The 15,794-nt window shown below is 32.8% G+C and overlaps 1 protein-coding gene across 1 annotated transcript; it reads left to right on the forward strand.

Moving 5' to 3' along the window:
• Positions 1–901: 901 nt before the first annotated feature.
• LOC145329241 (glutamate receptor ionotropic, NMDA 2D-like) lies at positions 902–14,706 on the forward strand. The gene is made up of 7 exons (XM_080173291.1): positions 902–955; positions 3,358–3,400; positions 3,706–3,828; positions 4,261–4,373; positions 6,630–6,722; positions 7,704–7,778; positions 14,545–14,706. Exons 1-7 carry the CDS (start codon positions 914–916, stop codon positions 14,641–14,643), a joined length of 588 nt encoding a protein of 195 aa, XP_080029417.1. The 5' UTR covers positions 902–913; the 3' UTR covers positions 14,644–14,706.
• Positions 14,707–15,794: the final 1,088 nt, after the last annotated feature.

Raw genomic sequence — 15,794 nt, forward strand, 5'->3', positions numbered from 1 at the left:
ATCAGCCAAGAGGGACTATACGCCCGGTGAACAATTTTTTATATTTTTTTTTTATTTTGAAAACCAGTATAGCAAATTTTTAAAAGCGAAGCTTTTCTATAATTAGGGTCGGTCCGTCCGTCCGAGATAGATAGCTTTTTTTCGTTAATTTAGGAATGTTAGAATTGTCCTATCGATTTCAAACTTTGCATGGTCATTCCTGTAGTAGTTTGGTACGATTTAGAAAGCGTAGCAACTCTATAATCATTACCAGAATGTCCGTACATCCATTTTAAACATGTTGATTTTTCTACTATTTTAACAACAAATTTTTATGTGATCTAATTATTCATTTGATCTGATTTTTGGTATATAGATTCCTGGGACAACAAAGTACAATATTATAAGCGAAGCAACTCTATAATCAAGTCCTAAAAATGTAAGTATGTTCATAAACATTATCCTGTATCAAGCAGTTTTTCAACAAATTTACTGATAATTTTGCTTCGACTCTTATACTTTTATATTCTGATTATTCAGTTCTGACACTATACAAGTGTTAATGTCCGTTTGTCCCACCGTTTCAGTGCTTCGCTTTTATGGATGTTGTCATCCTTGTTAAATAAGATAGACATAATCTGGTATGCGTAGCAACATTATAATAGTTAAAAGAAAGTCTGTGTGACCATTTAAACGTATAGATTCTTATATACTTATTCGAGATAAAATTTTTATAGTATTATACAAGTAGTAAGCCCTTTTTTGTCTGTAGCGAAGGATCTCTCTAACCGCTGAATCGATATGGTTCTCCTATACCGTGAAGCTATTTATAGGATTTTCAACCAAATAATTTTGTTATTTTTGTAAAAAAAAAATTATAATTCAATAAATGAAGAATGTTTGTTATTTACTATGTAAAGGTTCAATATGTCAAATGGTGCCTGATTCTCAGCTTGTCAATATCAATACTACACAGGTTATTAACCCAATTTTTGATAGAATCGTCCTATTGATCTAAAATTTCTAGTGCGAATACGATGTGATTCAAGTTAACATCAATTTATCCTATCCTATTAGTAAGGATTTTTGTCTGTAGCGAAGGATCTTGCTAATCGTTGGACCGATATGGTTCTCCCTAGATACGTAGCTTCTTAAAGGGTTAGTAAAGGTTTATGAGTATTTTGGGGGAGGATATCACTTACCTCCCTAGATAAATCCCCCCTTAGAAATAAATGCCACCCTCCCCCCCCCCTCAAAAAATTTGTATCCATTATCACAATCCCTTCCCCCTTCAACAAAAAAAATGATAAGGAGGATAGGAACTAGTCAATAAACATCAACTATTATATTCAGTGTATGCTGCTGATTTTTGCGAGACCAAAGTCTTTTACCACCTGCCAAAACCTTAACAAACACTTTGAGCGTGTCCCCAAAGTCTGAGACCCCCAAAATATTGAATATTCGCATCTTTTTTGCTTACCTGATAAGTTTAGTCACCAAGAGGTTAGGTTTCATTGTGACTTGTGATTATAAAATGTGTTTAAAATCTTGTGATTATAAAGTTGTTAAAATATTGTTTTAAGATTAGTTGTTAGAACAAAAATATTTCTGTTTATCTTTACCTCAGAAAAAAATAGAATACCAACGTTAGAAAAAAAATATTAGAATGGATGTAGAATGCACGGGAATATTATGACAGGGAAAAATTATCGTTGCTAAAATGGACTTCATTTATTGGTCAGTTCGTTCATCAAGTGGGAGGGGATGGGGTAAAGGGGGTAAATAAGGGTATCGTTATTTTAGCTAGATACAAGTTTCATTTGATTAGATTACATGAAAATCTGGTGTATGATCTAGGGTTGGCAATCCGAATCCGGGATCCGGAATCCGCCCAATTTTTGGTCAATTTTGGAATCCGAATCCGTATCCGGAATCCGTTTTTTAATATCGGATTCGGATTAATTGGTAGGCTAAAATTAGCGTCTTGAGTTTTTGCTTTTAACTCCCGTTTTCTAAAGGCAAAGATTATCATCATTATATATAAAATCATTTAAAATCTAGTTCGATTCGCGGAAGTGAATTATTGAAAACACCAAGAACATTAATTTTTAGGACATATGTAGCACTTAATTTTTTTTAAAAATTTTAAAAAGCCTTTTAAAATATTGCTAGAATCCGGAATCCGAATCCGGAATCCGCCAAAAATAAGAATCCGGAATCCGCCATATTTTTTTGACGGATTCTTGTAAGAATCCGAATCCGGTCCAAAAATTTGACGGATTGCCATCCCTAGTAAGATCTAAGTAATACTAAATCCATTAATAGATTCAACAATATAAACATTTCATTTCTGAATTTTTAAAAGCGAAGCTTTTCTATATTTAGGGTCGGTCCGTCCGTCCGTAACGGATAGCTTTTTTCGTTAATTTAGGCATGTTAGAATTGTCCTATCGATTTCAAATTTTGCATGGTGATTCCTTTAGTAGTTACGATTTAGAAAGCGTAGCAACTCTATAATCATTACCAAAATTTCCGTATGTCCATTTTAAAAATGTTGATTTTTTTTAACCTAGTAATAGTGTCGGACTGATTATGACGTAAGAAAAAAAATTAGCCAATGAGAGGCCATTATTGACCAATGGTAAAATTTATAGTGGCCTCTCATTGGCTAATCTTTTTTCTTACGTCATAATCAGTCCGACACTATTACTAGGTTCGATTTTTTTTACTTTTTTAACAACAAATTTCCATGTGATCTAATCATCCGATTGATCTGATTTTTGGTATATTGATACCTGGGACAACAAAGTATAATGTTATAAGCGAAGCAACTCTATAATCAAGTCCTAAATATGTAAGTATGTCCATAAACATTATCCTGTATAAAGCAGTTTTTCAACAAATTTACTTACATTTTTGCTTCGACTCTTATACATTTATATTCTGATTATTTAGTTCTGACACTAGGTGTTCATGTCCGTTTGTCCTACCGTTTCAGTGCTTCGCTTTTATGGATGTTGTCATCCTTGTTTAATATAAGTTTTGGCTATTAAAAAACACCTTACATGTTACAACCAATTAACTAAAATTTTGGGTATAGTCCCTTTCGTGGCAACGCACCTTAAGGGGTGATTCATCGTATTTTTCACAGTAGTTTTTCTCCTATTTCTAGCCCCTGCGGGGGGCTCTAATCCTGCGAGGCCAATTGCCTATCCCTGTGGGGCAATCACCTAACCCAATATAACTTAACCTAACCTAAAATAACCTATAAAAAGCCATTTTAAAAATATAACGAATCGCGCCTTAGTGGCCGCGAAAGGGACTATTCCCAAAAATTGTTATATAGTTATTCTCCTAACTATATTCGTGCTTGTTTAGGAGTTGTTAAATCCGAATTCAACAGTTTTCCAGTGCTGTTCAGGTATAATTCATTCATTTTTATAAAAGTAAATTATTTGGTATTAAAAAAGTAAAAAAAAAGTACGGGAAAGAACAATATTACACTGGTCCTCAAAGTTTTATCATAGCATTTTCTGAATTGTTGATTTAGCAAATTTCGGTATTTTATTGAATTTTGATTAGTTGACTAATTATATTTCAATTTTCAACCACTAATTGTAATCTATAGAAGGGGTAATTATGTGTATCATCGTTGGGACAGACAGGCTTGGTATGTTTAATAAAAAAAATGTATATAAATATGTTTATTCTCTATAATTAATCAAGGTTTTTGTATCGACCTGTTGAAGAAGTTTTCAGCGGACATGTCTTTTGACTATGCTCTGAAAAGGGTGAAGGATGGAAGGTGGGGTGGTATTGTCAACGGCTCATGGAATGGTCTTGTAGCAGGTAATGGATATAATATGCGTTGCTACTCTAGTTCTCATTTTTGGATCAGTTCTTTCCTCAAAAAGGCGTGAAACTTCTTGGAAGGGTTAGAGTAAAAGGAGTGGATGGATGATGCTTATATTAGCCGGCTAAAAGGACCATTTTATTAGCGTAGGCAAAAATATGGTGCAACATTCAAGTAATTTTATATCGATTTTGCAGGTACACTTTCTTATTGTAGCTATATATTATTTACTACAGAAGCCTCAACAAACAACCAATCTTAGATTTAACGACCTTAATCTAACTTCCTTTCTTCTCTTTAATTCAGAAAATTTTTATCTTTATGTAAATATCCGTCCCAACTCTAGTTAAAAAGTACCCAAAAAATTCTTTAAGGTATTTTTTAGTACAAATATTTTCCTCTATTTGAAGAATCATTTTATGTTACAGAATTGATAAGAGAAGAGACAGATATGGTTCTGACCTCATTGAAGATTAATTCTGGTAGAGAAAGTGTTATTGACTTCTCAATACCATTCTTAGAAACTGGAATAACTATCCTGGTGAGTAAATTTTGTACTAAAATGCTCCCATTAGTTTGCATGCTGACTGCATTGAAGATTAAATCTGGTAGAGAAAGTGTCATTGACTTGTCAATACCATTCTTAGAAACTGGAATAACTATCCTGGTGAGTAAATTTTGTACTAAAATAATTAAATTAGTATGTTAGCTGACTTCACTGAAGATTAACTCTGGTAGAGAAAGTGTTATTGACTTCTCAATACCATTCTTAGAAACTGGAATAACTATCCTGGTGAGTAAATTTTGTACTACAATGCTCCCATTAGTTTGCAAGCTGACTGCATTGAAGATTAATTCTGGTAGAGAGAGTGTCATTGACTTCTCAATACCATTCTTAGAAACTGGAATAACAATCCTGGTGAGAAAATTTTGTACTAAAATGTTCCTATTAGTATGCATGCTGACTTCACTGAAGATTAATTCTGGTAGAGAGAGTGTCATAGACTTCTCAATACCATTCTTAGAAACTGGAATAACTATCCTGGTGAGTAAATTTTGTACTAAAATATTCTTATTAGTATGTGTGCTGACTTTACTGAAGATTAATTCTGGTAAGAAAGTGTCATAGACTTCTCAATACCATTCTTAGAAACTGGAATAACTATCCTGGTGAGTAAATTTTGTACTAAAATATTCTTATTAGTATGCATGCTGACTTTACTGAAGATTAATTCTGGTAGAGAAAGTGTCATTGACTTGTCAATACCATTCCTAGAAACTGGAATAACTATCCTGGTGAGTTAATTTTGTACTAAAATATTCCTTCTAGTATGTGTACTAATTATCAAACTGTGTGTATAACAGTAGAATCTGTAATAACTATCCTGATCACTGGTCGCCGTAAGGGCAAAGTAGTTTATGAAAGGGGCTATCTGAGATTAAAAAGCTTATAACCTCTAGTTTTCATATTGGTATATGATGTTTTTATATTAGTATTAGTTTTTGAGATGTCATTGTAATCAAAAGTGAAAGAATGTATATTTTTAAATGTTTTTTTTTCAGAAAAGTCAGAAAAGTTGGAGGCAAAATGGTTTTTATATGTTCATTCTTCAACCTAATATTTACTAGCAAAAATTGCCTTTCATGCCCCAGTTTTGGGGTAAAGATTAGATTCTTGTCCTTTGTCCTCTCCCTGAAATCCTAATTTTAAATTACATAATTTCATTTAGATAATATAGATTACCAAGAAGATATTTTTCCAAAGCGAGGCTTTTCAACTATTTAGTTTCACAGATATATGTTATACTTTTAATGTTATAATTTAGACATTCAAGAACTGTCTTATCGACTTTAAACTTATCAAATAATTCCTTAAACAGTATAATTTAGAAAGCGTAGCATATTTATAAAATTTACATCCGTTTGTCCATTTTATACCTGTTGATTTTTAGATATTTTGACATATGTTATTAATTGGTTATTTCTATGGCAATTAGGCATTATGTGATAAGCGAAGCATATATATATAATCAAGACTGGAAATGTTAGTTTGCCGGTAAAAATATTCAATATTTAAACTTATCAAATTAAACTTTTTTTGATTATTTAGTCTCAAAATTTAGTCTCTATATGTTTACATTGTTCGATTATCCGTCATAATTTTTAAGCTTCGCTCTTATGTATGTTGTCATCCATGTCCGTCTGCATATTTAAGTGTGTTATTCTTTTAAATAACGTAAGATTAACCAAGAATCTAAAGGAATGAGACAATGGCCGATACATTTATGTAGAGCCCCAATGATGATAAATATACTTACCCCTTTCTGTAGATTGAAATTAGTGGTTAAAATGTTTGAACACTCAACTTAATTAACCAATCAATCAAAATTCAATAAAAGTCCTCAAAGTTAGAAAGCTTACGAATAAGAAACGTTATTTTAAAACTTTGGGGACTAGTGTAATACTCAGCACCAAAGTCCACTCCCTCTCTCTCCCTGAAGATTTCCAGACAGAAAATATTTTTAATTATCTTGAAATGGATAATTGTATTACATAAAATCTTTGTATTTTAGTAGCGTAATATAATATAAATTTTCTGTCGGCCAATCTATAGCGCTATCAAAAGACATAAACTTTATTTTCAAATAATTTTAATTTTATTGCAGTTTTTTAATATGATCTCCATTCCTCTTGTTCGTTATGAAAACTGAACATTTGCTCTGTAACTCAAAAAATCGTACAATTTATTTTTTTATTTTTATGTTTAACTTTTAGGTTTTAATGAAATATTTTTAAGGTTTCAAAAAGAACGGGCATTATTTCACCAACAGCCTTTCTGGAGCCTTTTGATTTTGCCTCCTGGATGCTTGTGGTCATGGTTTCTGTACAGGTAACAATACTCCTATTTACAATACTCCTGGTAACAATACTCCTGGTAACAATACTCCTGGTAACAATTCTCGTGGTAACAATATTCCTGGTAACAATACTTCTGGTAACAATTATCCTGGTAACAATACTCCTGGTAACAATACTCTAGTAACAATTCTCGTGGTAACAATACTCCTGGTAACAATTTTCCTGGTAACAATAGTCCTAGTAACAATACTCCTGGTAACAATACTCTGGTAAAAATATATATGGTAACAATACTCCTGGTAACAATACTCTGGTAACAATATTCCTGGTAACAATACTCCTGGTAACAGTATTCCTGGTAATAATACTCAAGTATGCTGGTGGTTATGTTATCTGTACAGGTAACAATTCTCCTGGTAACAATACTCCTTGTTACAATACTCCTGGTAACAATATTCCTGGTAACAATACTCCTGGTAACTATAATCCTGGTAACAATACTCCTGGTAACAATATTCCTGGTAAAAAAATCCTGGTAACAATACTCCTGGTAACAATACTCCTGATAAAATACTCCTGGTAACAATACTTCTGGTAACAACACTCCTGGTAACAACACTCTAGTAACAATTCTCATGGTAACAAAACTCCTGGTAACAATTTTCCTGGTAACAATAGTCCTAGTAACAGTACTCCTGGTAACAATACTCTGGTAACAATATTTCTGGTAACAATGCTCCTGGTAACAATACTCCTGGTAACAATACTCCTGGTAACAATACTCCTGGTAACAATACTCCTGGTAACAATACTCACTGGAGCAACTTATCTATATTTTATTGCGAGAAAAATTGCCCCTAGAAAAAAGTGATCACCCCATAAAATAAATTTTTCTTTGCTTTGTATAACTAAATTTAAAAATGTACTTCCCGCTCTCACCTCAAGTGCTCCTAAAGTCCTCTAAGGCCGTAGCCACTAGTCCATACATAATAAAATAATTTTTTCTTACTAGGTTGCTGCCTGCTCAATATTTCTGTTTGAATGGCTCTCTCCAGATGGTTATGATATGAAAACTCATCATAAACAGGTTAACAAAGGCGGTCATTTTTTCGGGTATTTTCCAAACAGCTGGGTGTAACATTTTAGTCAAATGCTCTTACTAAGAACAGTTTGACTTAATAAGAGCATTTGACTAAAAGGTTAAACTCAACTTTTAATTAACCCTGTGTTTTGTCCATGTTCCGAAACACAAGATCTTTAGACGAATAGGCGCTAGAGTCGGAGAACACAAAGCGCATATGCCGCGCTTGATCATTCATCAGAGGAAAATTGTCGTCTTTGCTGCATGGGATTAGGAAAGGGTTTCTCACGGACTTCCACATAGAGCACGACACAAAAAAAAACTCAAGGGGAACCTTGACACAGCGATACACCCTGAATAAGGTTGTTAGAAGCATAACTGCTCTATAGTAAGACTCTATACAGATGGAATTCAGGGGATTATTCCTTATTTACTTTATTATTATTTTGTGTTACTTTCTCCTGCTATGTCTGAGGCGTGATTTTGGGGGATTGTCATAATCCATCGGAAGTTAATTTAGAGGGCATGCACTATGTACTCTAGATCTCAAAGTCTAAAGGAAACAAAACGATAAAATAAGATTATTGTGATTTTTTTATGCTGCACTAATTATAAATATGAAAAAAATAGGATTAATTTATTGACGCAAAACTTTGAGTACTTTTATTAAATTTTGCTTGGCTAGTCTTATCCCTTTTTCCCAGGAAATAAGCTACATCCAGAATAAAAAATGTCGGTCTAGTCAAAGACAGAGATGGGACATTGGGCTGTTTATTACACTATTTCCTAATGTCTCTTAATAACATTTTCTTTTTTGTTGGCTTTACAACTTTGGGGACTTTCAAGGAATTTGGGTTGGTTGGTTCATTTAGTTGTGTTTCCAATCGTTTCACCCACTAAATATAATCTACATAAGGGGTAATTTTGTGTTATACCATTGGGGATGTACATCAATTTATCGGCCATTGTCTTATCACTTTAGATCCCCGTGGTCCAGTAGACTGTTCGTCTGTAAACAACATTGAGGGTATAAGATAAATTGTTAGTAATTATTACTTAATTAGTGCCTTTTTTCTAGAATATAGAGAATAATGTTTTTACAGTATGGCTTCGAAACCGATTAATATCCGCTGGATTAGAGCCAGTTCTCAGCCATACTGAATAATCGTATCGTATTACAGACATTTTTTCATGAATATCAAAATAAAAATAATAAAATTAATTCCAGTTTGGGTAGCCCGGGCCTTAATTAGTTAAACTGTTTTTATTATCCGCTGAAAGCTGTCTATAACACGATGCGATAAATAATTAATACAGTTTTATAAATGAAAAAAAAACATTCTTATTTTTTGTTTTGCACTTGCGATAGAAATTAAAATACATTTTAAAATATCATATGTCTTGTCTCATCTATACGAAAAAACTATGTCTAGCATCATAATATATCCAGCTTTCTACGAATATAAAAATGTACAATCATAAGATTAAAACCAGTTTTTTAGCCGGTGCCTTCGGCACCTCGGGGCTAAAAATACTGATTTTAATCTCATAATTGCACTTTCTATATCCGCGAAAAGCTTTTTATAATACGATGCGAGAAATAACTATTCTAATATTTCTTAGCTACCACAACAGAGCAGCAATTTTAAAAATTCTCGGTTTGGCCGAAGGCCTTAGCCTTGGTAGATACCTTTATATTAGATATACCTTCCAATCCCTGAAAGTAACATATTTACTTAACACACTAATTGGCTGTTTTTTCTTTACAGAATCAATAGGCGGTTTCCCTCAAAAAGCCTAGTCGAGCCCAAAATACCCCTTCCTCCTCCCCCCCCCCCTTCATAGTTTTTCGTTATATTTCTTAGGTTAGGTTATATAGGGTACAGGGTATGGGTTAAGCTTTCCTCAGTAAAAAAAACCGGCGTTCCCTTTTTTCATTTATTTCAAAAATAAGAAAGAAGTGGGGTTTAAAGTGCTCGCCAAACATTTTGAGGGAAAGTACTAAAAAATAAGCTGTCATCACAAATGAGAAAACAAGATAATGGAAAATTTGCATTCTGTTGCTTTATTATTACTTAAAGGTTCTATTAGAAGCTTTTTATAGTGCCTATAAAAAATGACGTTATACTGGCCATTCATTGATTAAGTAAAATGTATACTGGCCTGCCATTGGTAATTTAGTCTGAGTATTGGCCGATCATTAGTCAATTGTATTGTATGACGTCATTTTTTATAGGCACTATAAAGAGCTTCACTTTACCTAACACAAGCCTAAAGGACCTTCACGGGCTTAACCCTTGCGGGGGTCTAATATTTATTAGGTTTAATGGAGTTAATAGATTTGAAGAAAAAATGTCGTAGAACCAAAATCGTTTTTTTTTCAGTTTGAAGCTTATATTTTGTGATTCAAATATAAACTTCAATGTAAAATGTTGTAGTAAAGTTTCAAGTATGGCTTCGAAACCGATAAATATCCGCTGGATTAGAGCCTGTTTTAATCCATATCAAAATTATCGTATCGTATCGTATTATAGATAATTTTTTAAAAATAAAAAAATCATAAGATTAATACAATTTTGTCAACCTATGCCTTCAGTCCATCGGGGTTTAATTAAACAAAACTGGATTTAATCTTATCTAGTTTTGCTTTCCGCGGAAAGCTGTCTATAATACGATACGATGAATAACTATTCATAGAAGTGAGAATTTTACATTATTTTTAACCTTTCAATGACCATTTGATTTGAAAGTTAACATATTTTATTTGATATAAATCTATAAAGACAAGGTCCATAAGAGAATATATAAATTATAATGGATAATATTGGATATAGTTTACATATGGATATTGTGCCAATTTAGGTCCTCAGGTATTGGTCAATATGTTCCTCCATGGTGAGGGGAGGGTTAAAGTCATAATGGGTATCGTTACCTTAGCCAGCCGGGAGAAACATTTTATCAGAGTATGTGAGAATCTTCATTGATCTAAGACAATTGCTGATAAATTAAGTACATCCCCAATGATGATACACAAAATTACCTCCTCTGTAGATTAAAATTAGTGGTTGAAACGTTTGAACACTCAACTTAATAATTCAACTAATCGAAATTCCAAAAAAATTAAGCTATTGAGTAGGAAAGCATTATTAAAAAACTTTGGGGACTAGTTTAATAAACAGCCCATTGTCCCCTCTCTCTCTCTGGAGAATCTGTCAAAATATCCACATATTCAATTATATCCATTAGACTGGCCCAAAAAATCATGAATTTTGAAATCTTTACCATATCAATTTGCGCATACATTGAAGTTGTTACTGGCTCAAATGTAGACCTTTTAGTGAAAACTAGACCTCTCTACAGGGAAAATTGATCTCGAAATTTCAATCTTAAGCTTTTTATAAAAAACTTCATATTTTCATGATTTTAACAAGAAATAATTAAAGAACTGCCAACCTAAAATAATGTAACAAGAGTTCAAATATGAAGCAATTATAAAAAGTAGGCAGAAACGCCATTCCTGCCGAATAATTCCGAAAAACGTCTAAAAACATTGTTTTTTTTTAATTGATAATTTGTGTAAGAAATTGAACTAAAACAGTAGCTATTTTCTCAGTTATATTCACATATTCAATTATATCCATTGCATAGTGTGCACTATATTTTCTCAGTTATATTGAAGTGAACAGTATTGATATTATGTCAATACTACAGGTTTATACAATTATTCTATAATACAAAGTGGCTTGATGTCTGTCCGTCCGTCTGTCTGTCCGTCTGTCTGTCCGTCTGTCCGTCCGTCCGTCCGTCTGTCTGTCCCTTAAGGTATCGGAATCCGATTGGATTCAGGGAATATATCATTGGTCCTGTGGTGGTTTTAGGCTATTTTCTTGGGGGGTGGGATACCCACAACCCTCCCAAAAACAGAAAATTCCCCAATTCCATTTTTTAGGCAGTTAATTTAAATTGTATTGGTCGCAGCACCAGAGGTACTTAATTTTTTTTTAATTATCTCTTGGGGCAAAACCCCTAGATGCTAGGGGCGAAGCCGCTAGTTCTATTATATAAAGAAGTAAGGTTTTTTTAAACTCAAGATCTAAATCAATATTGGATTGATTCGGCTCTCTTTTTTTTAGGTAAGCTACACAAGCTACTGTGGTGGTTTTATAAAAGGATTACAATATGTTTGTAGCAAAAATCTCACTATATATCCACTTCACCGATATAGTTCTCCTTAAAATTTAAATTTCTTTAGATTCATGGATATATTATCTCCACCCTCGTAAGAAAAATTATAAAAAAAATATCCCCTAAAAATAAATGTATTAAACTTTTTACGGTTTAAATCTAAAATAGTCAGGAATCTAAGGTATAAGACAATTGCTGATAAATTGACGTATAAATTATATGATGGTACACAAAATTACCCCTTCTGTGATTAAAATTAATGATTTGGACGTTTAAACACTCAACTTATTAAACCAATCAAAATTCACTGAGGTAGCCAAAGTTGGTAAGGCAACGAATAAGAAAACGTTATTATAGGACTTTGGGGACTAGTGTAATAATTAGTCCATTGTCCCCTCTCCTCTCTGGTATCAAGTGCTAGATGATTTTCCTAAATCCGAAAAGTATATTTTAAAAGCCTGTTTAACATAAACACAATAAACCAGAAAGGTATGGGTGTTCGTTTATTCCTACGTAAAAAAAGGGAAGTTAATAGCGAAATAACAACAATATCTATATCATAACTTCCGTTTTTAATCTTCCATTTCAATAGTAGATTTTTAAATTTAGTTGTTTAATTTTGAAAGAACTATTTACTGATAATATGAAAAAAAACTGGACCATGGAAAAAAACGAAGTAGCTGGTTCGTATTTTCACATTAGCTTTTGAAAGGTTATTGATTGCCCTGCAAGGTTAGGATATTTACCCTGCAGGGTTAGAGCCCCCTTTAGGGGCTAGAAATAGATACTGTGAAAATAAAACGAATCCAGCTACTTCGTTTTCTTTCCATGATCCAAAAATTTTATTATGGCTTCGAAAACATCCGCTTGGTTATAACTAGATACTGAAAAATCATGTATGATATCGTATTACAGACAATTTTCGAAGCACATTAAAATAAAAATCATAAAATTAATACAAGTTTTGTTCGCTAAAATATACTTCAGCTGTTTTGACTTTACAATTGCTAAGTAGATAAATTGTGCGAAAAACAACAGGGATATTGAGGATAGGACAATATTGATGATGAGTAATATTAACTTAATTTCTGGCATCTAACATTGGAAGTTAATAATTGCTGTGACCCATGACCCTGGCTCAACACGCAGGGAAGGTGATCGACCCGACACCGCGTCAGAACTAAAGACGTTTAAAAAGTTCCTACTGCTGCTATGCCAGTCAGACTAGAGGGTGTGCCTTGTCCTAAATACAGGCGTAATTCATTACCATGCACATTTAGGACTTCTCAGACAAAGGGTGTTAGAGTATCGCATCCCATTACAAGCAGATTATGCTCTTGATTCTATAGATGATCCTTTAAAATTCGTAGGAGAATCCCGCACTTACGAGGTAAGGTAATAATTGTTGTGAGAGAAGGGGATGTAAATCTATTTAATCTTCCATGTCCTCTCCCTGCCTCCCTGGGTAGAGAAAGAAATGGTTTTGTAGCGGATGTATAGATCATTATCTACACACATATATACTCTTAAAAATATAGAATCATCAGGGATCTAAAGGGATGAGACAATAGCCAATAATTTGATGATTATTAATCCCCAATGATGATACACAAAGTTACTCTTTCTTTAGATTACAATTAGTGGTTAAGACGTTTGAACACTCAACAAAATGAATCAACCAATCAAAAGTCAAAATTATTAAGTGGCGTGCACAGCTATTCCCAATGGGGTGTGTAAATTGATTTGGGGGTGAAAAAGTTTTAAAAAGACTTTCCCAATTTCATTTTAGGGGGGTTGTTTGCATTCATATTTCTGCCAGTAAAAATGTTCCTTAAAAGTTTTGTTACTGTCTTTGCTTGCAAAAATTAAAGCATATTTTAAATTAATTGTTATTAACTTTTAGAAAAACAAGGATGGCAACATTCATAAGTAGCGAAGCTCAAATTTTTCTTATAGAGCAGTGTCATACAATAGACATTAAACTTAATAAAATAGTGAAATCACGAAACCTTTTAAAGCACGAAAACTTAAAATCTAGGAATCGAACAGGCACCAAAATAAATCACGTTTCCCCAAATTGTCTCAATGGAAATAATATTAAATTATTTTTTTACAGTGCATTTTTTTCAACAAAAGAAATCAATGATTTTGCAAGTATTTTCTATACAAAATAAAATAAAAACTATTAATAAAAACGGTTGATATTCTTTAAATATTGTTTGTTTAATTATGCATGTAATTTAAGATCTTTTAAATGGCCAAACTGTTTCTTATAATTTTCTACATTCTTTTTCCACATTTTTTAGCCATGCCATTTTCCCTACTGTAACCTATAAATTGCACATCTTACATAGCATAAAAGGAACTATATTGATGTCTTTAGTTATGATCAAATGATAATACACTACAGTAGATTACAATTACTGGTTGAAATGTTTGAACACTGAACTTGAAGAACCAACAAATTAAAATTCAATGCAAGACCCCATAGTTGTTGAGCCACCGAATAAGAAAACGTTAATATAAAACTTTGGGAACTAGTGTAATAAACACTGTATACATTTATATTAACTATTTTTCTTTTCAGGGAAGGTTTTCTTTGTTCCGAACTTTGTGGTTAGTCTGGGTGGTTCTATTCAAAGCTGCTGTCAATGTCGACTGTCCTCAGGAAAATATTCTATACTAGAGGATACGCCCCTAATGGCGTCTAGAGACACGTAAAATTGTTTTTGACAATCTATGTTAAAGTCAGCTATTTACCAAAAATATTTTTTCTCCGCCAAAAATCTCCGCGTTTTTTTTTATATTTTTAAAAAAAAATTTTGCGATTTCTCTTGTTAGGGTGGTGGTAACCTCTCCGAAAATTGCTATAAACCTTCCCAGGACCTATGAGTAGCTACTCTGTAAATGAAAACCATTTCGATTTAGCGGTTAGCTAGATCCTTCGGTAAAAACAGACAAACAAACAAACATCCTGTTACTTTAGTATAAGGATTAAAAGGCCCCAAAAAGTACATTTAAACTGAAAGTTTTGTAAGCTTACATTTTTTGGTCAGGTAAACAATAATATAAATTATCTTATTATTTATAATACAAAGTAGACTGATTTCTGTCCGTCCGTCCCTTAAGATCTCGATAACCACAGAACCGATTGGATTCTACTTTTCAGGGAATATACCTACTGGTCCTGTGGTGGTTTTAGGCTATTTACTTGGGGATACTAATCAACAAGGATGACAAAATCCATAAAAGCAAAGCACTGCAACGGTAGGGCAAACGGACATTAACACTTGTGTAGTGTCAGAACTGAATAATCAGAATATAAATGCATAAGAGTCGAAGCAAAATTGTAAGTTAATTTGTTGAAAAACTGCTTGATACAGGATAATGTGTATGGACATACTTACATTTGGGGTGCTGCCACTTTTACCAATAGCAAAAATACAACCACTGTGTTTTTGACAAAAAGTGGGTGTGTTTTGTCAATTTCGTTTTAAGCTGTATTTTTCATTTTTAGGACTTGATTATAGAGTAGCTTCGCTTATAATATTGTACTTTATTGTCCCAGGAATTAATATATCAAAAATCAGATCAATCGGATAATTAGATTACATAAAAATTTGTTGTCAAAAAAGTAGAAAATCAATGTTTAAAATGGACGTACGGACATTCTGGTAATTATTATAGCGTTGCTGCGCTTTCTAAATATTACCTAACTACTACAGGCATCACCATACAAAGTTTGGAATCGCTAGGACAATTCTAACATGCCTATCCGTGTTGGAAGGACGAACGGACAGACCCTAATTATAGAAAAAGCTTCGCTTTTGAAAATCA

Source organism: Acartia tonsa, chromosome 10 (genome assembly GCF_053477335.1).
Source record: "Acartia tonsa isolate MP-2025a chromosome 10, ASM5347733v1, whole genome shotgun sequence".
NCBI classification, from domain to species: Eukaryota; Metazoa; Arthropoda; class Copepoda; order Calanoida; family Acartiidae; genus Acartia; species Acartia tonsa.